At 38.5% G+C, this 27,809-nt stretch overlaps 1 protein-coding gene across 2 annotated transcripts; it reads left to right on the top strand.

Annotated features, from left to right (window-relative positions):
- Positions 1-44: 44 nt before the first annotated feature.
- LOC114372636 (serine carboxypeptidase-like) lies at positions 45-26,407 on the top strand. Of its 2 annotated transcripts, XM_028330313.1 has the most exons (9): positions 48-460; positions 1,791-1,959; positions 5,860-5,979; positions 12,752-12,895; positions 12,994-13,147; positions 24,000-24,088; positions 24,769-25,027; positions 25,127-25,260; positions 26,053-26,407. In XM_028330313.1, the coding sequence occupies exons 1-9, from the start codon at positions 162-164 to the stop codon at positions 26,179-26,181; spliced, it is 1,497 nt and encodes a 498-aa protein (XP_028186114.1). In that variant the 5' UTR covers positions 48-161; the 3' UTR covers positions 26,182-26,407. The 2 variants fall into 2 exon arrangements, with proteins under 2 accessions (XP_028186115.1, XP_028186114.1); XM_028330314.1 differs by lacking the exon at positions 5,860-5,979 and having other exon boundaries at positions 45-460.
- Positions 26,408-27,809: the final 1,402 nt, after the last annotated feature.

Below are 27,809 nucleotides of genomic sequence, written 5' to 3'. Positions count from 1 at the left end.
TTGGAGTGTTAAAATATCACTTCCCAAACAAAATTACAGACGATTGGACATTCACTCACTAATAAGATTTTTCCATTTAAAATATTTTCCAAAGTCCAAAGTCAAACACAATCAATGATTCAAATAGCATCGTGTGTTCACTCTGTTTAGTAGCATCCAAAATGGCGCATTCTTCTGTTATAGTCTTCCTCTGCACTCTCCTTCTCTTCTTTTCTCCGTCAATTCGTGCCTCCGACGATGACGTGGCGCTGCACGCGAAGAAGCTCATCAGAGACCTCAACTTGTTCCCCGACGCTGACGTCAACATCGTTCCCGTTGCTAATTGCACCCTCCAACCCCGCAGGATCGTCGAGAAGCGCCTGAGGTTCCCGAAGCTGCTAGCTTCGGATTCCGAGCCTTCGGTTGAGGATTTGGGTCACCACGCTGGCTATTACCCCATTCAGCATTCACATGCCGCAAGGTGCGCCCTCTTCTCAACTTCGTTCCTCGCTTCACTTATTAATTAATTAATTTCTGCTTTTAATCGTGTACTTAGTTAAACCCTAATTTTGTTTTGTCTTTTAGTTGTTCTTTTACTTGTTTAAGTTCTACCATATATACACACAACACACTGTTACAACTTACAGGGAAATGCTGGTAAATAAAATAGATTTTTTTTTAATTCTGAAACCAAAGCAATGATTTTTGCCCTCTTTCACTACTAAAAGTAACTTTATATATGGTTTTTATAGGACTTTTCCAACAAATTTTAATTATATGCTAATCAATCGTTGGTAAATAAAAATAGTTTAATTTTACGGAAATATACTAGTAACACACTCTTTTAACTACATTCTCTGGAAACACCAAGAGAGTTTCAATTCCTATGAACTAAAACAAAAAATTGGTTGGTTCTTTTTATTTAATGATGACTCTATTTCTTGATTTTGTAATTTCTAATAATAAAGGGAATTGAAAGGAAAAATCTTAATGAGCAACTGAAATTTGTTGAAATAAATACAAGATCTTATTTGGTGGGTCCCACTTTTTATTTAATTCTACATTAAGAATTTAATGAGCAATTGAAATTTGGGCAGAAGGAGAAAACCTTAATGTAGAATGGAAATTTAAAAGGAAATAGTTTATGATTATAAGAAGTGGTTATTTGAGAAAATAATAAAGAAATTTCAACTAATAAGGAAATTTCGAAAGTAATTTATAATATGAGAGCTTTTTTTTAAAGCCAAATAACAATAACAATGATGTCAGGTGCCTTAAGGATGAAGAGAGTAAAATAGTAGATGTTTTCACTCTGTTTTATTATTTAGAGGTGGATTACCTTTTAGTGAATTCCTTTTTATATTATATAGCATTGTTTCACTATAAAATTATAATCTAATATGCAATTTAGTCCTCTAAAGTTCGTAACTTGTGTTGCTTTGATCCTTGAAAGTTTTTGTCTATACAAATCAATCCTTCTGAGGTATGAAATTGCTTACAAGCGGAAAACTTTGAAGATCAATATGTATAGATGTTCACCTACAATGGCCAAAGCAACACATGTTGCTACTTTTAGGGTCAATTTGTATATTACCTTGCAAATTTATACTATAATGTCTTCAACTTTTGGACGATAATAATCACATCAGTTTGGTAAATTATAAGTAGTTGTCATTTTCATAACCTTGCACATTTAAAAATTTATTTCACAATATTATGTAGTTTCATGTGCTGTAATATTGTGGTAAATTGTAGATTTCAATGTTAGTATATTTTTGTCAGTTGTTTCTCACATTTGGTTGGCGCTGCAGGATGTTCTACTTTTTCTTCGAATCACGCAATAGGAAGGAGGATCCTGTCGTAATTTGGTTGACTGGGGGACCTGGGTGTAGCAGTGAATTGGCTTTGTTTTATGAAAATGGCCCTTTCAAAATTGCTGACAACTTGTCTCTTGTGTGGAATGAGTATGGTTGGGACAAGGTATTCTAATTTAATTATTCTACTGTTATTTTTATGTGTTACAATTTCAAAATTACAATGGTCGAAGTTCCCTTTATTTGTGCGTGTGCGTATGCAAGTAATGTTAGCTATGTAAAATCAACTTTTTTTTATCGATTCATGTTGCTTCTTGAGGGATCAACTTACCATACGTCTGCCACACCCTACAATCAAGTTCAGGAATTTCAACTGACTGTGTGATACAGAGCTAGAGAATATCTTGTTGCTTTTTTTTTTTTGGTGGATATCTTATTGCTTTAAATTAATGTATTTTGCGACTACTTATACTTATAATCATTTACCATATTCATATTTTTATAAGACAGGAAAGAGGAAAAGTACAGCAGAAATGACGAAATGGATTTAGTGACTTTGAGGAGGGATAGTCACTGTGACTTTGCTTATTTTTCTATTATGTTGCTGGCAGCTTATATAATTATATTAATTGCCAGCAACTTAATAGAAAAGTAAGGCAAAGCCACTATGACTTCCCTCCCTCAAAGTCATTGAATCCATACCCGGAAATGGCTGACAACTGACAAGGCTGTCCAATCTCTGCACATCAGAAAGGGTCACACCCTTGAAATAACCATGAGCAGAATACACAATAAACCATAACAGATACTGCTCCAAAGCATTTTAAGAACAAAGAGATGCCGATTCAAAACGTGTCTCACACTCCATCTAAGTGGACAAAAAGTATTGATAAAACGGAACACAAGCACAAAATTGGTTTCCTTGTTTCACTAAGGTGTTTGGTAGATAGATTCTCGTAAGTTTCCTAGGAATCTTAAGTTGATGTTAGATTCTCATGTTTGTTATTAACTTTTTTTAAAACTTACATTTACAGAAATGGTTTTTTAACTATGTTTCACAACAAAACATTCACCATGGTAGGAGGTGAGAATCCAAGATTCCTACAAACATAGGAAAGCGTTAACCATACTCATGATCACATTTCTAGGAATCTTTTCAACATACCCAACACATTTGTAACATTCCCAGAAATTATAATTCCTAGGGAACATTATTCCCAAAAATGAAAAAAAAATCTACAAACCAAACATCCCCTAAGATCTCTGTAATTAACCATCAAAACCTGATCCTAGTAGAGCAGGACCAACACTCATGAAAACCACAACATAATTGTCCCATGAAAATCTCTATGCAATATTAATGTAATGCAAAATTAAGCAGCCAACTGCATTGCATAACACATATTAGGGCAGAGAGTGGTGTGGGACCTAAAATTTTTCAAAAAGTCATTTGTATTAATCCTATTAAGCACTATGGCGTATAATTGATAAAAATGACTTGACATTAGAGGGAACTTTGAAATAGGAGAAACTTTTGATGATTAGGAGAATCAGTAGGAAGCTGAAAGACCATTGCATAAAACATACAGAGAAATTCAAAGTCCCAACTCTTTTATTTAGATTGCTAGATGAACAAGTAGGTTAGAGTAAAAGCTAAAGAGATTGTAATTCCCTATCTTTAATATTATTCAAGTTCTAACAGAGTTGGAAATCATACGTTACATGAGGACTCTGAATGGAATAAACTTTTAAGGGGGAAATTATGCAAACTAGAGAAACTATGGATGCAAGCAAAACTCTCCAACTAAGGAACATTCTACTTAAACATCCTCCCAAAGCCTAATAGGAGCACCATCGCCCAATCCAATTTCTTTTTGATATTCCAAAAGAAACAAGCGGCCAATATGAGATATGTCCCTGGGAATTAAACTTGAGTTGGTGTCTAGACATAGTCAGCTTGCGCATCACTTTTTGCAATGTTGAAGTAGCCTTTCTAAATATCTTAGCCTTTTGTAAAATGATGCGGAAAGTGGATAGCTGAATAGTGTTTGTGGCTGTTCAAGAAATAAGCAACTTTATCCCATTAGTTTCTGATAGGAAATTAGCTTCTAAATGGGATAGGCCCTTTAAGGTATACTCTAGAAGGCCCTAATGTGGTAAGGCCCAAGAGTTGTAGTGGCATTGTGGGTTAGTGGAAATTAGTTAAAGGAGAGAGAAGTGAGGAATATTTCTGTTATAATTGGGATTGTGGGTTTGGCAGTGGGGTATGATGGATTTGGAATAGAAAGTGGAGCTCAGAGAACCTTTCTCTGACTTGGGGGAGCATTGCTTTAATTTCATTCGTGCCTTTCTCTTTTCTACACACTCATTCTGATATTTTGTTGTTTCCATTGATAACAAAAACCTATCATTGGTGCTTCCATTGACTCTATGCAAACAAAAATGATGGCTCAACGTCTAGACAATGTTGAATCCAAAATTGCAGCGATCAAAATCATCCTCCTTTCTCACGATTCGACCATGAAGGATCATTCTACACAGTTATCTTCCTTGCTTGCCAACGTCAGTGAACTCTTCCTGGCTTTTGAAGGTTTTCCATGAATGATCCAGCATGTTTCCTTGGTGTGGCCTGGCCTCTTGCAATGATCACACCAGGGACGATTTTTCTTTTGTGGTGGTCGAGGCTGGTTTCCTCTTGCTGCCATTGTCGAGCTCTCAATGGATGGAACTGAGATGGATGTTCCCAGCATGAATTTCCTCCTGCTTTCTTCCATTCTTACTTTTGAGAAGACTTCCCGAATTTTGGGAAGTGGTTTGGTTCCAAGGATCCTTCCACAAACTTCATCAAGATCATTGTTTAGTCCCAATAGGAACTTGTAAATCCTATCTTTTTCCACCAGCTTCTTATATTTCTTCTTATCCTCTGTACAACACCATGAAACTTCTTCACGTATATGTCCAACTGCTACCAATGTCGGTAGAGTATGTTAAAGTACTCAGTAACAGAGGACTCTCCCTGTCGAAGGTCGTGGGGTATGCTTTTTATCTCAAAAACAACAGATGTGTTGTCCACATTTGAGTACATTTCCTTCACTGCATCCCATATATCTTTTGCAGTGTCATAGAACATGAAATTTTCACTAATTTCATTTGTCATGGCATTGAGTAGCCATGACATTACTTGACTGTTCTCAAGTTTTCATTTTTGAACATTTGCGTCCCCTTTCTTAGGACACTTTGAATCTCCTGTGATGTAGCCTTCCCTTCCTTTTCCTTGAAGAAAGATCTTGACTGACCTTACCCATTGGGTATAGTTCTGACCATTCAGTTTATGGCCAGTGATGAGGTGAGTAAGCCCATCATGTGAGCTGGTCGGAAATGATCCAGTCTCCACCGTGAGCGATTCATCAGATTTTTGGTCTCCCATGGCTTGGCGGCGCTAGCTTTAGGGATGGTTCAGATCGTGCTTTGATACCATGCGAAAATAGGTTTTATTTTCCCTTCAATCTGTGAATGGTACATATACAGGACAGAGATAAGAGCAATAATCTAGCCTAGAAATCAGGGGATTTGATCTCCCTATAAATGCAAATTCTAAATATGGTAAAGACAGAAATGACAGCTAATAATTATCTACATAAAAATCCTAATGAGCTGTACAAACAGAATCTATTGATTCTGTGCTGATCTTCAACACTTACAATGGGATCTCTTTGTCTCAAGTGACCACTGACATTGTTTTAAAGGTTTTCCATCTGTACAATTTGATCACGTAATTATATGCTGTTTATGATGGTTCATCTTCCTGAAAGGCGTGGGATGGGGTTCGACTGTCTTACTGAAGCAACCCAATTTAATTTGCTGATGTTTTTAGATCAAATTTATCCGTTCGAGAAAATATGGTTTTTCAATGTGTTTTGACTTGGAGAGTTGTCCAAGTGCAAATGTCTTTGAGGATAAAAATTAACTTGATATCCTAACTGTTATAAACTTAAACTGCTTTCTGCAATGTACTTTTCCTGTGAAAATTATTTATGGGAAGTAAAATTTGTTGGCAATCTTGTAGGCATCAAACCTTTTATATGTTGATCAACCAACTGGAACTGGCTTTAGCTACAGTTCTGATTTGCGTGACATTCGTCATAATGAAGAGGGTGTCAGCAATGACCTGTATGACTTTATTCAGGTACTTTTGTTTACTCTGAAATATGAATATTAGTTACAGAATTTTAGTACAATGTTCATTTATTACCTACCATTTATTATTTGAGTAAATTATATTACTTTTCTCTCTTGACAGATTAATAATTTAATATTAATATTTAAATATAAACAAACCTTTTAACAATGATGAATAATTATGAAATCTCTCAATGATATTTTATCTTTTTCTACTAATTTCAGTGTCACCAGCAAATAATTTTGAATATCTTATTATTTATTTTAACATTTTAGAAGGTAAAATAAAATTTTAAATATTATGAACTTTGAAATTTCATCTAAAATCTTTATTTACTAAGGTCACATAATCAATAATAGATGGTCAAAATTAGCTATTAATATAACTTGAAAATCCCTGAGAGACTACCTGAGCCAATGCGATGTGGGACTGAAGACACTCTCACACCTAGCTCTATGAAGGTGCTGGAGACTGCAATGAAGGCATAACAAAGAGGTTGCAATTAAGGTGGAGGGGTGGCCACAATTTAGGCGTTGTTCTAGCACTACCTAAACCTTTCCACCTTTCACAATTCTTGCTTATTTCTCTTCCTTCTTCCTTCTTATGTTTGCCCTACCATTCTAGTAGGATACCAGAATTCCCTTCTCCAATCAACATGTGATAGCTATGTCCTTGTTGTTTCAGTCATTCCACTCCCCGCTATTAAACTCATTCATGTGATAGCTAGGCCCATCACCAGTGGAGTGACAAAAATATTATGAAGTCAAACTGAAAATGGGACATTTTATCTACACTATGTACCGTTTATGCTAGCAAGAAATGGAACATTTTTTTTGATCGGCAAAGATAATATATATATATATATATATATATATATATATATATATATATATAAAATGAGTACTAAAGGTACAAACAATACATTTAAATAAACTGCAAGCAACATGGTTCCAAAATCAGACTAAGAGCAGTCTTGAAAGGAACCATTAGCTACAGAGGCAGGGAAATACAATGATAAGTTGCTCCCACTTCTTATATTTTCTAACCCCCTGAAGAGACAAAGCCTGTTGAGATGTTAGATGCCCAGTAAGTATATGGGATTGCGAAATCCTTCTCAAAACTCTTCAGCCATGTCCAAAGTGTGAAAATAGCATCCTCCATCACCTTGTTACCATCAAAAGTGACATTTGAGAAGATTATTTTATTCCGGTGCTGCCACACTGACCATATGAGGGCCAGCCACCAACACCTCCATCTATTAGCACAAATTCGATTAGGCAAACAGATCACATGCTGGGAGAAATGCTGCCACGGTTTCTGCGGAAGAGCACCGTGGATGTTGACCCATGACATGGATTCCCACCATAGCTGGATAATTCTGTCACATAGAAAGAATAGATGTGCTTCATTCTCCTCATGGCTCCCACAGAATGGGCATAATGTATCATTGAGTTCCACCCGTCTCCTCCTCAAGTTTGACTTTGTTTGCAGCCTTTCTTTTAATAACCTCCACGCAAAGATTGCTATTTTAGGTGGAATTCGTATCTTCCATAACTCCTCGTACACCCGCGCATCCTCCCCTTCAATTTCCTCTGCTGTGAGCACTGTATAGGCGCTGCTGGCTGAATATTGGCCGCTAGGTTCTAATGTCCAAATCCACTCATCTTTTCTGTGAGGCTGAATGCAACTGCCAACAACATCGTTTAAGAAACAATCAGCCATACCAATCTCACGATCAAACAGATTTCTTCTCCATTTAAAGTTCCATTCCCACCCAATGCTGGCCTGCTTTCCCATCTCCTGTATAGTCTGGTTCTGTTGGCATGATATCAAATATAATCTGGGGTATTTTGCTAGAAGTGCTGTATCACCATGGCTCCACTTGTCCTCCCAAAACTTGATTTTCTCTCCATTCCCCACCTTCCATGCTATCCCTCCCTGCAGTGCATTCTCATATTGGGGATTATGAAGAGCTAATTTAATATCTTCCCACCACAAGGAGACATTTTTGTCTCTTGTTGCTGCATCAAGGCCCCTCCAACCGCCATACTTTGATTCTAGAATCCTTGCCCATAGCTCACCATTGTGATGGAATAAATTCCATTTCCATTTGGCAAGCAATGCAAGGTTAAACTTGGTGATATCCTTTATTCCTAAGCCTCCTTTGTCTTTAGGGAGACATACCGTCTCCCACTTGACCCAAGCAATCTTGTGTTGGTCATCACCATCACCCCAAAGAAAGCTTCTTTGTATGCAAACCAACTTTTTCACCACCCTTCTAGGAACCCTGAAAAAAGACAAGAAATAAATAGGAATAGAAGTTAGGATTGACTGAATAAGAGTGACTTCCCCCCCTCAGGATATGTGTTTCTGTTTCCATTTTGCTAGTCTCCTCTCACACTTTTGAATGATTGGATCCCACATATGATACTTCCTTGGGTTTGCCCCTATAGGTATCCCCAGGTAAACAAAAGGAATGGCCAATAAGCTACAATTCAAGAAAATTGCCGTGTTTTGCTTCCACGAATCAGACATGCCAATAGCTCCAAAGCTGCTTTTTGCAAAATTTATTTTAAGTCCTGACACCAATTCAAATGCCCTCAAAATGGTCTTAATTGCTTTAATGTTCTCCATTGACGCCTCCCCAAAGAATATAGTATCATCCGCATATTGTAGAATGGTAACATCCACTTTATCTCTCCCCACTGAAAATCCTGTGTAGAATTTTCTATCAACAGCTTCCCTCATCAAACCATTTAGGCCTTCTGCTACTATGTTGAAGAGAAACGGTGCAAGAGGATCTCCTTGTTGTAGCCCTCCTTTGGGGGAAAACTCCTTGGTTGGGCTCCCATTAACCAGTATCGAGATAGACGCCGAGGCTAGACATCCCTCAATCCACCGAATCCATCTAGGACTAAAACCCATCCTTGTCATCATGTACATTAAAAAATTCCATGATACTGAGTCATAGGCCTTCTCATAATCTACCTTGAACACAAGGCATGGGTTTTGCTTTCTCCTAGCTTCCTCCACTACCTCGTTTGCTATTAGTACACCATGTAATAAGTGTCTACCTTCAATGAATGCAGACTGTCTTCCATCTATAATGGACGACATCACCTTCTGTATTCTTTTAGCCAAAAGCTTGCTGATGATCTTATAAATACATCCTATTAATGAAATAGGCCTGTATTCCGATATGTCTTGTGGGTCCCAAAATTTCTTAATGAATTTGAAATTAACACCGTCCGGACCAGGGCTTTTGTCGCTTCCACAGTCCCAAATAGCCTCCCTCACCTCCTCCTCCTGAAATCTCCCTACCAACATGTCATTTTGCTGTTGGTTAATTGACTGAAATCGGATACCGTCAAGAGTTGGTCTGCTAGGTTCTGGTTCATGAAATCTCTGTTGGAAGAAAACTCTAACTGCCTCTTTCACCTTCCTAGGCTCATCCACCCATGCACCTTCAATCATGATGCCTTTTAGGAGATTATGTCTGCGGGATGCATTCATCATGAGGTGAAAATACCTTGAGTTGCAGTCACCTTCTTTGAGCCATCTGGATCGAGCTTTTTGCCTTAACAAGGAGTGATGAGAGTGGGCAGCCACCCACAAATCTTAGACTGAGTCCAATGTTAGCAAGCTGAAAATGACTAGTATCTATTGCCCAGCTTTAGGGGTAGTATTGTAAGGCAATCCTGAATATTATGTGATCTTGCTGCATTGTATAATTTACGGGGGTTGCAATCAAATATTTCTTTTTTATTTCAATTGTTATTTCTGTTGCAGTATTTTAGGGATTCCAAGTTTATCATAGGAATTGTCTATTTTTTGTTTCCTTCTATGATTCTCTGTTTTGCCTTATATGTACACCTCAATCATTTGGATAAATTAAGAGAAGGAATAATTGTTTCATACTCTAATATCAGTTACATTATCAGTCAGCGCATGATTTCAAGCTATAATATATTTACATATATACATACTTGAAAGGGTGTACAACTAATATTACTTCAAAAATTCTTACTATTATTCTCTCAAAATAATGGTTAGACCATCTAACTGTGCATTATGATAAAGCCAGCAGGCTATGGGACTTTATTAGTGAGTAGTGACCATAGATTTATAGCTTAGAACCACTTCGTTCCTGAAGTCATTAGGCATACATAGTTCACAATAACTTAGTATGGGGCATTCAAAAGCACCACCGTAAAATATTTCCTTGTGACAATAACAATTTAAAATGAGCTGTCTCTTGTGTGGAAAATTTGTGTATGGCATTTTATAAACAAATTCATGATGCTAGTATAAACTAAATTGATGAACATGCAATGAAGACTATGAGAATGTCTATCACAAAAAGCTTAGTAAATATGCATCAACAAATGTGTGTGTGGAGACAGAGTGAGAGAAGAGAGTATCTAATGAAAGCATGGGAGGGGAGTAGGGTTCATCTTGACCATATATTTTTTTGCACAGCAAAAATTTATATTATATATTATAAATAAGAATCAGTACTAGGTGTACTGAAGTGTACAACAGAAAACATAGGCAATGAAAAGCCAAACCCAACTAAAAGCCAAGTACAATACAATAATACAGCTGACAAGATATGTCAAACCCCTCTAAGAGAGTTCATCCTTCAAGTTAGTTGACCAAAGGTTAAAATGAGTTTGGAATCCCTTCTCCATCCACCTTAACCAGGACCAAGTATGGAATAAGGCTTCATCCATGACTTTTTCAGGGTTGAAGAGCTGGTTATTGAAGACCAAGTTGTTTCTGTGATTCCAAATAGTCAAGGACAATGCTATCCATAAGACCTCCCATCTCTTGTCTGCGCTTCTTTTCGTATTCCAGTGGGAGAATTGCAGAAAGTGATACATTGGCTCTATGGGGAGAGGACCCACTCTATTAACCCATCTCATAGCCTCCCACCATGTTGACCATATATTGTTTTATTGACAAGCCATTATGGTTGTATGGTTTAGTTCCTATTATGAATGCTCTCACCTAGAGCTGGACACTTGGGTTTGGGCCCGCGGGCTGTTCACGAAACCCACAACCCGCATGGTATATGAGTCTTGATATTTTGAGTCCATTTAAATTAGGGGCTTTTTTGCTTGGCCCTAAACGGGTTTATCTATAGCCCCCCATGGGCTTTTTACAATTAAATATAAAAATATAATGTTCATAAAAAAGGGATGTATACTGAGTAAAAATAAAATTATAGATTTTTTTTATGCAGGAAGTATAGAATTTAAGTACTATTTATATTGTTCAATGGTTGGTGAATGGTAATAGTGATACAATATTTTGATTTAGTATAGAATTATAGATTAAGTAAAAATGATGTAGAAAAATGCTTTTTAGGTGTCTTAAGATTAGACAATTCATAGTTAGTTTTTAAAATGGTTTATAATGGGTCAAATTTTACATTTTAAAATTTAATTTTTCTATTTTTTTTGTCAAATGCGGGCCGGTCCACTAAACCCATGGGCTATGTGGGACAGGTGTGGGCTTGCTAAAAATGAACCCGTTTGGAATGTGGGCTTCGTGGGAGGGCTTACCTGCATGCCCAGCTCTACATCTCACCTGATATGCTTCCTTTATACACGCATGCTAATTCAAGGAAAAGAAGGGGGGGGGGGGGGGGATTGTTCTTGCCTTAGACAGATTACTTTAGCCATATTCCGTTATGATGTTTGATGTATATTTTATCAAATGTATCTAATGTATTATGTCACTCATGTTTTCAAATTATGCATATATACCATATGGTTAGTTATGCCAATAGTGATGAGAAGTAAAACAATCAAGCCACATTGTCCTTCCAGTATTAAAAATAGTCAAATTAACCATGCTTCCCATCCACACTCTTGGTGTTAGGGACCAAAAACACAGATCAAGTAATGAAACAGTGAATAGGGAAGTGCATGTATTATTTGCAACAAAAACGAAATACAGAAGCAGTAAAATCCTACTGCCACAGAGCTAGGCTCCTAAGGGTGGCTACTGCCCTCTGTCCATAACTGAATTTCCAAATTCTCAGACCCCTTTCTCACTCAATGAAACTTCCCTAAATACCCTCAAGTCCCCCTCACACTTTTGGCAATTCTGTTACTCTCCTTGCCACCTCACCTTTCCTCTTCCCACCCATGTTTCTTCTAACATAAACCCTCCAAATCTTGGGCCTCACTCACGTCCAAGCCCACACCCCCTGTCCTATCACTTGGTGCATTGATGCGCAAGCCTCTTCCCATTCCACCCATCATATTATCCACGCACCACATTCAAAAATGCTGGCCATGAGGGGGTTTATTGGAAAAAACCCAAGTTTCACATCGGTTAGAGATAGTGGCAAAATAAAATATATACGTGGAGGTACAAACCTCATCCTGTGAGCTAACTTTTAGGGTTAAGTTAGGCCTATAACCCACATTTTAATTTTTTTTTGTTCTCTAATAATTAACATTGATTCTGATTGGTACAACATATACAGAATATGTTCCCTAAAATAAACCATCTAAACAAGTCCCTAATAATAACCATAATTACAAAAGATATAAAAGCTAATAATCAGGAAACACAATCAGAGTAGAAACGAAAATAGGATTCCTAGAAAATCTATTAATTAAGATAGAAACCGTTCAGAGTGGCAACTTTTGATTCTGCCATTGATATTCTCCCAACAAATACACACACACACATATACAGAAACATAGTAAAAAAAAATTAAGACTAAAATACTGTATTAACTGTTATTTTCTTTTTCCCTCAGGCCTTCTTTGTAGAGCATCCCCAATACGCCAAGAATGACTTTTTTATTACAGGAGAATCATATGCTGGACACTATATTCCTGCCTTTGCAACTCGTATCCATCGAGGAAACAAAGCTAAAGAAGGAATTCATATAAACCTGAAGGTTTGTTACATTACGAGATAAACCATTCTAACATTTTGTGACAGAACTGTATTGAAGGGAAATAATACTTGCTTATCTTATTTTAATTGTTTGAACAGGGATTGGCCATTGGTAATGGACTTACTAACCCTGCAATTCAGTATAAAGCTTACCCTGATTATGCACTGGAAATGGGCATAATTAAGAAGGCTACACGTAACCTCCTTAACTTAGTATTGGTTCCAGCCTGTGAATCGGCAATAAAGCTGTGTGGTAATATACATTTTTCACTTTTTTCCTTTCAACAAATGTTAGATTTCTTGTCACGTTTGAATGTTTGGAATGAGGGTTATAATGGATTGAAAACAACCAAATGTTTGAATTTGTTTTATATATGAAGCTTGAGTTCAACTGTCCAACTCTTTTCCAATAATAAACTTGATTTGAAATAATGGGCAAAATATTCACTTTGTTTCTTAAAAGTGCCAACTGAGGTAGGGTCATGGGTTGGCCTTTTGGTTCCTCATGACATCTTATTAGAGTATACTTACTCCGTCTAGTATTTTTACTTTGTGTATTCTGTTATTTGTTGTTTGTAAGTTGTCAGTGAGCTGTCAGTTAGTTACAGTTAAGCTGTTAGTGAGCTGTCAGTTAGTTACAGTTCTAACTATGTTAGTAACAAATTGGGTTAGTTAACAGTTAGTCTCTCTATATATAGAGGTGACACTATCCTTTTGTAACTTGTCTTTCTTTTTCTTGACCAATGAGAAATCAGAGTTTATCAAACTCTATTACGGTATCACAAAGCTAGGTTGCGATCCGCACCATAGATTTTTTTTGTTTGATCTTCAATCGATTCCTTCTTCTCCTCTTCTTTGATCCTAGATCAATTTTTGCTCCACCACCAGCTTCTTGCCGATCTATGAAGTAATGACTATGCTTGCTTCCGCCGATGATGGAGGTGGCGATCCTCCGCTGAATGGAGTTCTCGTGCTGCCTTATCAGAATTCGGTGCACACGAACTTCAATCACTCCATCACAGAAAAGCTCGACTCCGTGAATTATCTTTTCTGGAAATCACAGGTTGAGACTGTGATTAGTGGTCACTGTCTTCATCACTTTATTGCGAACCTGTAGATTCCGGAATGGTTTGCAACTCTTGAAGATCCTGACTCTGGTTGTGTCACTCCTGAGTATCGCGCCTGGGAGCAACAAGATCAGTTGCTTCTCTCATGGCTTCAATCCACCATTTCCACTCCCAGGCTTCAAAAGTTCGTTGGCTGCACTAGTTCATGGCTTCTTTGGGACATCCACAACTACTTTCATGCTCACACAAACGTGAAGGCACGACAACTTTGTATGGAGCTGCGTCAACTCATTCTTGAAGGTCGTACTATTTCTAATTAATTGACTGAGATTCAAAATCTTGTTGATTCCCTTACATGTGTTGGGTTTATATCTGTGAGATTATGTTTTGATATTATTCCTGATATTGTATTTATTATTAGAATATTCTTTTTCCTAGTAATCAGTAATTGATTGATCTTGTAATAAATGCTGATTCCCTTTTTCCATATTATAAATAACATGATGTGTGGTCTACATTAACACATAACATCATAGTAAAACACTTTTACATGATATCAGAGCTCGGATTATTCTTGGTTGAGGGAATAACGAAAACCATCCCCCACTGGGAGCATACTGTCCCTAGTGGACCTTTCTATTCGTTGCACTTATTTTGGCGGTCTTTTCTCCTTTTCCAACAACTTTTCCGGCCACCACAGGCTGCCGTAACTTCTTCGGCGACCCACTGCCCCGGTGGACCCTTTCTCCTTGTCTCTTTCCCGCAACATGTTTTTCAGTTTTCCAGCGACTTTTTCCAACCGCTGCCGCTGCTGCCGTATCTCTGGCAAGCTTTTTGGCCAACACCACCACCATCGGACTCATCCTGGGCCGATCTACAAAGATCCGGCAATCGCTTCCACAAACGAAGCTTCACAAGTTGTTTCTTTGCTGCGCCAAACAGTGCCAGCCACCGACGCGTCAACCGTCTTTTCTGACCCTAACCTTGCAATTTTTCCTCCATCGGAGTTGTTTTGCGTGTTGGTTTGATGGTTTCTTTTTCTTTTTCTTGCATCAGGAAGTCTTTCACAAGTTGCTTTGCGCTTGTGACAGGCTTCCTGATGCCTTTTCGTCAGTGCTCTCTTCGACCACTATTGCTCGTTGCCGAAGACCGACACGTCAGCGCAGCCAACTCAAAACACCACTGCACATGGCTCCATGTAGGGCCTTGGCATGTGAAGTTCATGCATATGACACGTGACACATCTTTGGCTAGCATCAAACTAATCTTCTCTACCTCCGTCTCAAGGCATCCCCGATGAAATTTTTTTTTTTTGCTTTTTGTGGGGTGGAAACTCAGACCAGAAGAAGATTGCTTGGGTGAATTGGGGTACAGTTTGACTACCAAAGGAGAAAGGGAGCTTGGGTATGAGGGATTTGGGGAAATTTAACTTTTTACTTGGAAAATGGCGATGGAATCTGTTTCACCATCACGGGGAGCAGTGGGCACAAGTTCTAGAATCAAAGTATGGGGGTTGGAGGAATTTGGATGCAACTAGAAGATCCAGAGAATCTCTCTGGTGGCGGGATCTTAGCTTTGTTTGCAATTTGTCTTAGGGGAGCTGGCTTAAAAGTGGGACAAAATGGAAAGTAGGATGTGGATCAAAGGTGTTGTTCTAGGAAGATGGATGGTTGGAGGATGGGGTGTCGCCGAAGGAGAAGTATCCAAGGCTGTACCAGATTTCTCAACAACAACATCAACACATCCAGCAAATGGGGACAACATCAAATACATGTTGGTAATGGAAGTTCCAATGGAGGAGGTTTTCCTTGGAGGCTGAAATAGACATTGCTGTAAAATTTATGGAGGATTTACAGGGTCTGACAGTTCATGTGCAGCAACAAGACATGTGGAGATGGGAGGGAGATTCGAGTGGGGAGTGCTTATGTGTTACTCAATAGTAATTCGCCGGTGGAGAGTCAGGACGAAACATTTAAAGCACTATGGATGATAAAAGTCCCAAGTAAAGCATCAGTTTTTGCTTGGAGATTGATCAGGGAAAGATTGCCTACAAAAAATAACTTAAGAAGGAGGAATGTGGAAATTAATGATGTCAGATGCCTATTTTGAAGAAGTCATGATGAGGACGAGGCTCATTTATTCTTCACCTGTGCTAAAATCTTGCTGCTATGGTGGGAATCACGATCTTGAGTAAATGTAGTGGGTGCTTTCTCGAAAAATCCAAATCAGCATTTCCTTCAACACTCCTACTGCAATCTTAACGGACTTAGGGTTCAGCGGTGGCAGACTTGGTGGATTGCTTTGACATGGTGTATTTGGCATCATAGGAATAGGATTGTCTTCCAAAATGAAAGTTTCAACAGTCATTAAGTGATGGAGGATGCTCTATTTTATTGCTGGACCTGGCTTAAACATTTGGAGAAAGGATTTGACATCCCGTTTCATTCCTGGTCCAGTAACATTAGGTATAATTTTTTGTTTCTGGGGGGATAGCTTATAGAATCGAATTATGCCTGGTTGGGTACCTAGCGGTTAGACAGATCTTTGGTTTCCTAATTCATGTTGGTTAGCATGTATTAGGTCACCATAGTTCTGCACCTTGCAAATGCTAGGATGTATATACAACAGTACCGCGAGATAACACTTGCTTAAAAAGAGAGATGAGAGAGAGAGAGAGAGAACTGGAGAGTGGGCGAGAGAGAGAGAGACAGACAAAGATACAGGGCGAGAGATGAGAGCGGGAGAGAGCCTGAGAGAGAGAGAGGTCGTCCAAGACTTAGAGACCAGCAGAGGAGGGGGAGAGATAACGGCGGGGACAGATACAGTCGGATTGAGAGAGGAAGTGGGAGAATGATTTACAGGCATCCTGCAGAAGATAACCACCGACATGATGTCAACAAAGATACCCAAAATTGGAACGATATCGAACTTCAGGAGGGCCAATGGATCCAAGTCCGTGACAGGAGGAAGGCTCGAGCAGTGGCAGGAAACGTTAATGGAGGGGGTCAACGCAGACATAATGGCTCTAAACATGACAACAGTAGAGGAAGTTTCAGTCTAGCAACATGCAGGAGCCGGCCAGACGTAACTTCTTTTTATTTTGCTCACTTTCCAAATCATATCTGTGAGAAAGGCCTATGGAAGATATTCCAGGAATGGGGGAAGGTGTGGGAGGTTTTCATACCTAAAACAAAGAACAAACAAGGCTTCAGATATGGTTTTGTTCGCTTCAAAGGGGTAGAGGATGAGGATAGCTTGGAGAGACGACTTGATAATAATATTTTCATAGAAGGAATGAAGTTGTTTGTCAACAAACCAAAATTTCAGAGAGGAGGTATCAAGGACGCCAGGACTCATGCTGGAATAGCTAATCGAGCAGGTATGGAACGCAGGGAGTATGGAAACAGAAGGCAAGACCCCATCCCATATTCCAAGCTCAAATCGTACATGGAAGTTTTGAAGGACAACCATAAGGAGGATAAGAAGGCTTCGAATGAGCCAATGTTCGGGATGGTGGACGCAGAAGCTAAAAACGACTCCATAGTCATTTAGACAACAAAGAAGAACACAAGGTGGCTAGAGAATATATGGGTGGGGCGTATGAAAAACAAAGCTATGTTAGAGAGGGTGGCTGAGGAGGTCCAGGGGGTGTTTGGAATGGAGATGAAGACTACATACTGGGGTGACAACTTAGTTCTCCTACACGACTTGGATGATGATAGAGCCTGCGAACTTAATTGCCGAGAACAAGAAAATGGACGAACCCCTTTTATCTCTATCCAGAGATGGTCGCCAGAGCTGCAGCCGTCTTATTGTCTAGCATGGATATACATCTGGGGCCTTCCTCTAACGGCATGGGACGAGGAGAACCTTGCGAAACTGGTATCGGGATATGGAGAGCTCATCGAGCTCGATGAAGAGACGGAGGAGCGAACGAGGATGGATGTGGCGCGCGTCTTAGTTCGCACGAAGGAGAAGCCAAACATAGTCCGATCGTTGATAGCCAACGTGGATGGAACGAAGCACCAGCTGGAGATGAGGGAGGAAATGGGGTTTGGGCGGGGAAGAAGGATGCGCCCACTGGTATTGGAGACATTCCCACCATCGCCGTTCACCACGGCCTTGGCGGAATCAGACGATGAGCTAACCAACCGCGTCTCCGACAAAGGATCATTTGTCGGATTTTTCGACGACATACCTTGCCTCAGGTCCGGCCTCCTCCATAGTCGGCGGCGACAGTGGGCCAAAACTCAACCTTTGGAGCGCGGAAATCGAAGCTCCGACAGATGAGGACGTGGAGCCTGGTCTTTGCTGCGCCTCTCAGTCTGAACCTGCAGGAATGACAGACAATGGGCTGATAAAAGAGGATCACAACGGTCCTCTCCTCCCTAACTTGCATGCAAATGGAAAGGTTGACCTTAGGGATGTCTGCCCTAGCCAACCTTATGACAGAAATGAGGATATAGCTACTGAAGACAAAGAAGAAGCTGACACAGAAAAGAGGACTTGCTTTTGGGCTACACAGGATGACCCTGCAGTTAATACCCTTCAGACCCTCCCAGTGGTCAATAGGGATTTGAATTTGGCGATTTCAAATGACAGGGGTACAGGAAACACATCTCTGACTTTGGTGGAGGATAGGAGGGACCAGAAGTTGGGCCTCGATACTAAGGGCCCATTCCCAAAAGGAGGTGCAGCAGAAAATGTTAAAGTTTATGCTAGGAGAAAGGAGGGTGTTAAAGAAAAATACAAGGCCCAAACAAATTTAGAACCAACCTTAGGTGCCATCAGAGAAGAGGGGGAGATAAGTATTTCGGACCCTGGGGATATATCAGCAGCCCACTGTGAGGTTGGTGCCCAACCCGAACCAGCCATAGCCACCTTGGACACAATTCTGTTTCAACCTCAGTTCAGCCCTACCCTTCCATGCAAATCAAACAAAAAGAATAAGGAGGCCCAGGAGGGGAGGGATCTCCACATCTCAGACTCAGAGGGGCTGACTCCTGAGTAGCAATACCCATCCCACAGCCCTGCCCCTAATAGTGGTTTTAGCAAAGTTTTTTCTGAGAATGAGGAAGCCCTTCACATGGCAATTGCTAGAGACTTGGGGGTGTCCTATGCTAAGACTAATAACAGTAAGGATAACGTGATGAATGAAGACAACATTAGTAGAGGTTTTAATGAACTAGCAGGACTGATGGGAATGAAGCAGATTGAACCATGAATATATTGTCCTTCAATTCTAGAGGGCTGGGCAGTGGTATCAAGAGGTCAGCCATTAGGAAGCTAACCTTGGCCAACAATGTTGACATACTCTGCATACAGGAAGCTAAAAAGGAGCCCATAGACAAAACTTTCTGTCAATATTTGTGGGGGGATGATAATGTATCATGGGAGTTTGTCCCTTCTATTAGTGCAGCTGGAGGACTTTTGTGTCTATGGAATAATGACTCTTTTGTGGTGGATAGAAGGGTAGTGGGAAGAGGCTATATATTGCTGGAAGGCACGTGGACTAAAGAAAACAAAAAGGTCTGCATCACTAATGTCTATGCTCCCTGTGATTTACAGGGAAAGAGAGAGCAATGGGATGAGCTTAAACTTCTTAAATCTTCTCTTAATGATGGCCCTTGGTGTATCGTGGGTGATTTTAACTCTATAAGACACCAGCATGAGAGGATCAACTCATCTCAGTCAGTGGGGAACTTAACTAGCATCTCTGAATTTAATTCTTGGATTTCTGATATGGCTTTAGAGGAAGTTAGGTCTGTTGGGAGGAATTTCACATGGTATAGACCTAATGGAACTGTCATGAGTAGACTGGACAGGTTTCTTCTATCTGATGAATGGCTGTCCCAATGGCCAGATTCTACCCAATTTGTGCTTGATAGAGATTTTTCTGATCATTGCCCCATCCTTTTGAGGTCTAGAACCATTGATTGGGGGCCTAAACCTTTCAAGATAATGGACTGGTGGCTGAAGGACAAAGATTTTCAGAAGATGGTGTCTCACAGATGGGGCAATTATCACCCTAGTGGGTGGGGTGGTTATGCCTTAAAGATGAAACTGAAGTTCATTAAAGGATGTTTAGGGCAGTGGAGCTCACAAAATGGTGTTATTAATGCTTCTAAAATTCAGAATTTAAAAAAGGAGCTGAATGCTTTGGAGGCTGGTAGCAATGCTTCAATTTTATCTCAAGCTGAGGTGGAGCTTAAGAAATCTCTGCAGGAACAGCTTTGGAATGCAGCACTTGCTTATGAATCCATGCTGAGGCAAAAATCAAGAGTGAAGTGGCTAAGAGAAGGGGATAGAAACTCAGCTTATTTCCACAGATTGATCAATCACAGAAGGAGGGTTAATGCTATTCAAGGTCTGCTCATTGCAGGTGAGTGGGTCCAAGAGCCTAACAGAGTTAAGACTGCAGTTTTAAACCACTTCAAACACAGATTCTCAGGGCAGAATCCAAATAGGCCAACTCTGGATGGAGTGCACTTTTCTTCCCTTGGCCAAGGAGACAAGGAATGCCTTATTGCTAGATTCTTTGAAGGGGAAATTAAATCAGCAGTGTGGGCTTGTGGAGGAGATAAAAGCCCTGGTCCCAATGGCTTTAATTTCAATTTTATAAAGCAGTTTTGGGAGACTCTAAAACCTGATTTTACTAGGTTCCTGGATGAGTTCTACATCAATGGCAGATTCCCCAAAGGAAGCAATGCCTCATTCATAGCCCTCATACCCAAGACCACTAACCCTCAGACTCTTAATGATTATAGACCCATCTCTCTTATAGGGTGTGCGTATAAAATAGTGTCCAAAATCCTGGCTACTAGGCTGGCTCGTGTCTTACCTCATCTAATAGATGAAAGGCAAATAGCTTTTTTGAAAGGGAGACATATCCTCCACGGGGTGATGATTGCTAATGAGGTTATAGCTGAAGCCAAATCTAAAAAGAATCCTTGTATGATCTTCAAAGTGGATTTTGAAAAAGCATATGATTCGATCTCTTGGGGCTTTTTAAACTACATGATGATGAGGATGGGTTTTTGTGAAAAATCGAGACAATGGATATATGGATGTTTGTCTAGTGCAACCATATCAATTCTAATTAATGGCAGCCCCACTTCAGAGTTTGTACCGCAGAGAGGACTAAGGCAGGGTGATCCCCTTGCCCCTTTTCTTTTTAACATAGTAGCCGAAGGCCTCACCGGGTTGATGAGGACAACAATCTCTAAGAACATGTTCCACAGTTATCAAGTGGGGAGTCAAAAGGAGGAGATTAATATTCTGCAATATGCAGATGATACACTGTTTTTTGGATCTGCAACTACGGATAATATTAGAGTCCTGAAATCTATCCTCAGAATCTTTGAGATGGTGTCCGGTCTCAAGATTAATTATGCCAAAAGTCAATTTGGGTGCATGGGGAAATCAGAGGCTTGGTGTAGGGAGGCAGCCCTTTTTCTCAACTGTGGTCAGCTGGATATCCCCTTTTCCTACCTTGGAATCCCAGTGGGGACAACATCTAAAAGCTGGAATACTATCTGCCTTCCCAAGAACAAATGGGAGCTTGGGATTAAAGACTTGTCCAAGTTTAATGAGGCCTTGCTTGGTAAATGGGGTTGGGACTTGGCAAATAACCAGGATCAGCTTTGGGCTAGAATATTAATGTCCAAATATGGAGGATGGAATGCATTATGCTATGGCAGAAACAGAGCTGACTTTTCCCCTTGGTGGAAGGATTTAAGATATGTTTTCCAACAGCATCATAGAAATTGCATCTTCAATAACTTGAAGTGGAAGGTGGGTGATGGGACCAGAATCAAGTTCTGGAAAGACAAGTGGAGGGAGGATGATTTAAGTCTCCAAGATAAGTACCCAACCCTATATCAAGTGAGCACTCAGCAGAATCATACTATCAACTCAATGGGCCTCTTAATTGGTAGTAGATGGGAGTGGCAGGTACAATGGAGGAGACATTTCTTTGACCATGAAATTGATATGGTGGCAGCATTCATGGCTGACATTGAGGCTGTTCAGATCCAATCTTCAAGTCGGGATCTTCTCATCTGGGGGGCTGATCCTGTTGGTTATTACTCCACAAAGTCAGCCTACAATCTCCTCAAAGATGAGGGCAATTCTATTACTGAAGACAGCACTTCCAAGATTATTTGGAGACTGAAAATTCCCCCAAGAGCAAGTGCTTTCTCTTGGAGAATCTTCAAGAACAGACTACCTACTAGGGATAATCTAAGGAGGAGACATGTGGAGCTGCCCTCTTATAACTGCCCTCTTTGTGATCAGGAAGAGGAAACTGCTGGCCATATCATGTACTCTTGCAGGAAAACTAGACATCTTTGGTGGGAGAGTTTCAGATGGGTCAATAGGGTGGGTCCTTTCCCTGTTAAACCCAAATGTCATTTTCTGCAATTCTCTCAATGGAGTGGGAAAAGCAATGTAGGCAAGCGATGGGAAGCTTTCTGGATAGCTCTATCCATGACTATTTGGAAGCATAGAAATGCCTTGGTGTTTCACAACCAGAATTTCAGCACCGAAAAAGTCATGGACGAAGCTTTGTTTCACACTTGGTCTTGGATCAACTGCATGGAGAAAGATTTCCATACACATTTTAATCAATGGTCTACTAGCTTAAAGGAGGAAATGTCCTAGGGGTGTTCTTTTGCTGTATGGGTATCCACCTATTGTGGTTTTATCTTATGTAGTTGGGGCTGGCAGAGTTCTGCCTTTGTATATTTAGATATATTTCAGTACACCTAGTGCTGATTAATTATTAATAATATCAGATTTTTGCTGTGCAAAAAAAAATATACAACAGTACCGCTTGTACTGATTTTAATACTCTCTCTCTCTCTCTCTCTATATATATATATATATACTTTTGCTGATAAAAAAAAAAGACATGGAAGAGAGGAGCCGGCAGGATTGCTGTTGAATCATTGAATGGAATAGGAGAACCGCAACATGGCTGGCTGATTTTTCAGTAGGAGGTAATGATAGGAACTGAGTTTGGGGCAGTTTTGACAATTATTGCTAGAAAGTAGGAGCAGTAATTTCTCATCATAATGTCTGTCATTAAGCAGTTATGACAGATACTGGTAAAAAGTAGCAGTAATATATCATCAAAATATGTGTAATAATAGTTGTTGGTTAGCAGTTATGCATTTGAAGAATATGTTCAATAGTAATTGTCATGTTGAGAGTTCAGGGCAGAAAGTTAAGAGCAGTTACAAGTATTGAATGTGTGTAATCGGGGAATAGAGATACATGTGTTTTTTTACTAGTAATTTGGATAAACAAGTCATCTTTGTAGAACAGCAAATTCTGTTGTACTCTGTGTGATGTGATTTAATATACTGTTCTCTAATCTATATAAATTGGGTGTTCTATCAGTTAGAAAGTCCTATGTTTCTGACTATTTGCATAATGTGTTTAAATCGCACACACACTCACACATATATATGTAGGCCAAATGACTATTTGGTCCTTTATCTTATTTATTTGGTTTAATTTGGTCCTTTATCATTTAGGAGTTCAGTTAGGCCCAAACCCACATTCTAAGAACCACTATCTTAGTTTCATTAACGGTGTCAAGTTTGCACTGACGGAAGGACCATTTTGGTCTTTTCTTAAAACATAATGGACCAAAATGAACTTTCTAAAAGATAAAAAGACCAAATTGAACCAAAAAAATAAGATAATGACCAAATAGGTCATTTGGCCTATATATATATATATATATATATATATATATATATAATTTTCATAAAATGTAAATTACTATTACAATGTGTTATTTCTAAATTATATGAAAATTTTATGAAATCTGCCCCAACAACTTTAGATATGGAAGTATACAGTAAGAGCACTAGTTTGTTGATTTTATTGTCCTGATCAAGGGATCATCATTCTCACAGGAAGTAAAGGTTAAAGAATCACTACCTGGTTTTCACTGAAATCAGTGCTTTCACTTGTTTGGTGCCTTCTGGTTGGCTTTTGTTACCTTAATATCTGTTTTAATCCTTTCAGGCACTAATGGAAAGACTTCCTGTATGGCTGCATATGTAGTTTGTAATGTCATATTCAGTGACATCATGTTACATGCTGGAGATACAAATGTGAGTAAAATTTTTCTTGTGTTGTTGACATGTCAGCAATACTTTATGTTGTAATAGATTGCTTATATAAGTTTATTGAGCATCAAGCATAGTTAAAATATTGCTTTATTGCTACCTTGAGCTGTAAATTAAATTAAATGATCCCCGTGAGAATCAATATCTTCTATCCCCCGTGTTCATAATAGCTTTGATACCTTTCAAAAGAACCATTCAACCCAGTAAGGAGCCAATGAAGAAATTTCGATGTCTAAATTGCTGATGCCCGACAACTTTTATTCTTCGTGTCCAGAGTTCTAATTATGAACTTAGTCACCATTGAGAGTATTTGTAATGTGGGAAAGAAATACTAAAATACCATATATCGCGTGGAGAGGTATGAGGAGTCAGTTTATCAAAGTTTTGGAAGACAGTTAAATTGATATGGAGTAAACCCTTCACTATGAGTAGGCATGTAGATAATTAACTGTTTTCTAAACAAAAAATCTGTTGTATAAACACCTTTAACTGTTTCTTAGTTTGAGTGTATTTTAATTGAGAAATTTTTTAGCATATTAAGAAAGCCATTTATGCTGCTAATAGGTCAAGAAACTTGTATCTTGATATTTATGGTGATTTCAGTCTCGAAGCAATGTATGGGTATATTCATAATTTTTACCCGTCGTTATATACCCGTGCTGCAGTACTATGATATCAGAAAAAAGTGTGAGGGAAGCCTTTGCTATGATTTTTCAAACATGGATAAGTTCCTGAACCAACAATCTGTTCGGGATTCACTAGGCGTTGGGAAAATTCATTTTGTTTCTTGTAGCACTGAAGTTTATGCGGCTATGTTGGTGGATTGGATGAGGAATCTTGAAGTTGGTATTCCTGACCTTCTTGAGGACGGAATCAATTTGCTTGTTTATGCTGGGGAATATGATCTAATCTGCAACTGGCTTGGTATGTATTTACTCTTAATGTATTTAAGATCTGTTGAGAAATTTAATGAATGAATTGATAGACCTTTTTCTTGGTGGTATGCATGATTTCAATGAGTAGGTAATTCAAGATGGGTTCATGCCATGGAATGGTCTGGTCAGAAAGAGTTTGCAACCTCACTTGAAGTTCCTTTTGTTGTTGATGGATCAGAAGCCGGATTACTGAAGAGCTATGGACCTCTAAGTTTCCTTAAGGTCTTCTTTTTTCCTCTCTTCACCTACCTACACATATAGACACTTATGCTGTGAAAACTATCAATACCATCTTGAATAAGGCATACTCTGCATAACTGATTGAGTAAATAATAGATTACCTCCTTCCACGTTACTTTGTGTCAAATACCCCAAAACTTCTAAAATGGACGATACTCATCCTTTTTTGGTAGTTATTTTTACTGGTACCGGTACTCATCTGTGCTAATTACCTCTATTTTTACATTATGTATGTTAGGAACCAAGAATTGAAATGAAAGAGAAAAGAAAGGATTTTATTAACTAGTAAGAAAAAAAACAGAAAATAAGAGAGATAACTCTCTTCCAAGGATTTCTCCTTCACAAAGGATTTCTGTTTTCACAAAGAGCTAATGCTTAATCTACAAATGATAAGATCTCTCTCCTATCCTTCTTCTCCTATTTATATCTAATAAACCCCTCAAACTAACTAACTAACCCCTTAACTAACTAATCAATATCCTAACTGTAGTAACTTACTCCCCTTTCTCGTAGTCCTAACAATATACGAATCATTAATGTGGTGATAAAGATAGAATAGATAACTAGTGCTTTCAATGTTAATGATAAAGAATGTTAAAATTAAGGACAATTTACACTAATGAATCGCTATTTTGTGTGGGGCTAGTTGCACTGTTTTCTGCCATGGTAATATGCACACTTGTGCTTGTGCAGTGCTAATAGCTAAATGTAACATTGTCAGAAACAGACACTCGATCCATTTATTTACCGAATTCATTTCTGTAACAAAAACAGGTCCATAATGCGGGTCACATGGTTCCAATGGACCAGCCCAAGGCTGCATTAGAGATGCTGAAGAAGTGGATTAATGGAACCCTTGCTGAACCTAGGGATGATAAGGAAAAATTGGTTGCTGAGATGTGATCTCTTTTATTGCTTATTTAATTAGTCTAGCAAAAGGGAACATAAATGAGAAAAGAAATTGCAGAAGTGTGACCTGTATGTAGTTTGTGTGATATGATACCACCCCCACAGCACAATTCTAAAATGACATTGTACTAAGAACTTCTATCATGGAAGAAAACCTACTATTCTAAAGGAATTCCGTATTTTCTGCTTTACATGCTTTATTTTGTTTCACATAAGATCAGATTTATGTGTGTATTTTTGAATTAGATTTCTTATTTGTCATATTTATTGTTTCCTTGAAGCATGGTATAACTGAGTTTCACTTATGACTACCATGTTAATATATGGTCGGTATTTCAATGAATTTATCACTTACAAAGTGTTTTTTTTTTTTTTTTTTCAATTAGTTTCACTTATAACGTACACAAGACAAACGGATGCGAAATAAACCAATATTAAATATTTGTGCTTATATATAGTTTTATGAAATTGAAAGATTCATAGTCTGGACGAGGATAGAAAAATTTATATAAAAATAATAAATTTAAACAAAAAATAAATGTAGGATAAATTATTTTAGTCCCTAGACTTTTTAAATAAATTCTAATAAAGAAAATTCAAGGATTAAAAACAAATTAAAAAATTTTGATTTAAGGACTAAAAAGATAGTAAATTCTAAAATGTATTATAAGTATATTTAATGAATTTATAAAATATCATAAATTATTATTCTACGAAAAATTAAAATGATACTCTTTTTGACAGATACGGTGATAATGATTGAGATTTAGATTTTCAAATTTATTGAAAACTATGAATCTTCTTTTAATACTGGTATTTTAGTATGTGCAATATAAAAGATAAATGTTTATTATTTCATATAAATAAATTTATAATAAATAAAAATATTAAATATACAAATTATATAATAATTAAAACTCAACATATAAATTGTATTTTATATTTAACTTAATTAATTTATATTGTGATATAATTATGTTATTTTTAATTATTGATAGAAAAAGTTTAAGAGATTAAGAGGTCAAGAAAAACCCAGCAGTTGACCAGAAAAGAAAATCTGCTTAACAAGCTGTTGCTGCAAGCAAAGAAAGGCTTTGGAAAAGGGTCAGTCTTCACAAACTCCTCCTACGGTTGAAGTTGACTCTGATAGTTCTCACAAAGAGTTTTAGCCACCATAGCAAGTTCAACCACCGCAACAAGCTCAGCCAGCACAACAAGTTCCTGTGACACCTCTTAAGCTAAAGAAATTCTTGCATCTAAGTGTGTCAAAGCATGCTTTCAGGATTTGTTCCCTAGGAAATTTCATCCTGAACAAGAAGTGAAGCTAAAGCCCGGGGAATTCCAAGGATTCAAGACGAAATTGAGAAATGAAAATGGACAAAGTTACTGAGTTTCCCTGTAAAATACAACGAAAAGCTACTGCGTGAGTTTTACGCCAATGCCCACCTAGGCACGAAAATGGCAGCTTTTGGACTTCATGGGTTTTACTGCGTGACTTTTACGTCTAAAATTCTTTGGGAAAGGGATTCGACTATTAAGCTCTTGGGATTTCCAACTTTGATCACTACCCTTTGGGCCCATAAAAAAGCCAACATGTTTGTTCCTTCTTTGAATTCTCTCAA

Source organism: Glycine soja, chromosome 10, assembly GCF_004193775.1.
Source record: "Glycine soja cultivar W05 chromosome 10, ASM419377v2, whole genome shotgun sequence".
NCBI classification, from domain to species: domain Eukaryota; kingdom Viridiplantae; phylum Streptophyta; class Magnoliopsida; order Fabales; family Fabaceae; genus Glycine; species Glycine soja.
The sequence above is the reverse complement of the archived record's forward strand: the minus strand, read 5'-3'. Positions and strand labels throughout refer to the sequence as shown.